Source organism: Penaeus monodon, chromosome 22 (genome assembly GCF_015228065.2).
Source record: "Penaeus monodon isolate SGIC_2016 chromosome 22, NSTDA_Pmon_1, whole genome shotgun sequence".
Taxonomy (NCBI): Eukaryota; Metazoa; Arthropoda; class Malacostraca; order Decapoda; family Penaeidae; genus Penaeus; species Penaeus monodon.
Genome location: NC_051407.1, coordinates 37,839,467 through 37,839,756, shown reverse-complemented (window position 1 = coordinate 37,839,756; position 290 = coordinate 37,839,467). Strand labels below are relative to the sequence as shown.

At 36.2% G+C, this 290-nt stretch overlaps 1 protein-coding gene across 1 annotated transcript in view; it reads right to left on the bottom strand.

Annotated features, from left to right (window-relative positions):
- The window catches only part of LOC119587429, a gene marked incomplete at its 3' end in the record, with an annotated part of 30,623 nt that overhangs the window by 27,108 nt on the left and 3,225 nt on the right, over window positions 1-290 (bottom strand). The window contains 1 exon segment of the mRNA XM_037936159.1: window positions 30-65. Within this exon segment, the coding sequence (XP_037792087.1) occupies window positions 30-65 (36 nt within the window).

The window sequence follows — 290 nt, the reverse complement described above, 5'->3', positions numbered from 1 at the left end:
CTCAATTTTGTTTTCATACGGAAACTTACCATCCTCGCAGGAATCCTGACCGAACACAACCTTCCCTGTAAAAAAAGAGCAACTTATTAATTCACAGGCATTTTCATGTATACACACACCTTCTATTGCCTTACTTCATAGAGAGAATGAATAAATAAGAAACTAGATTTATAAATATATGAGTCAATCGATAGGCAAGAGTCAGAAACGAAAGTATATATGTGCATATACTCCATTAACATCTGCTTACGTCAAGGATGGTAAGCCTTGACACACGAACACACACACAT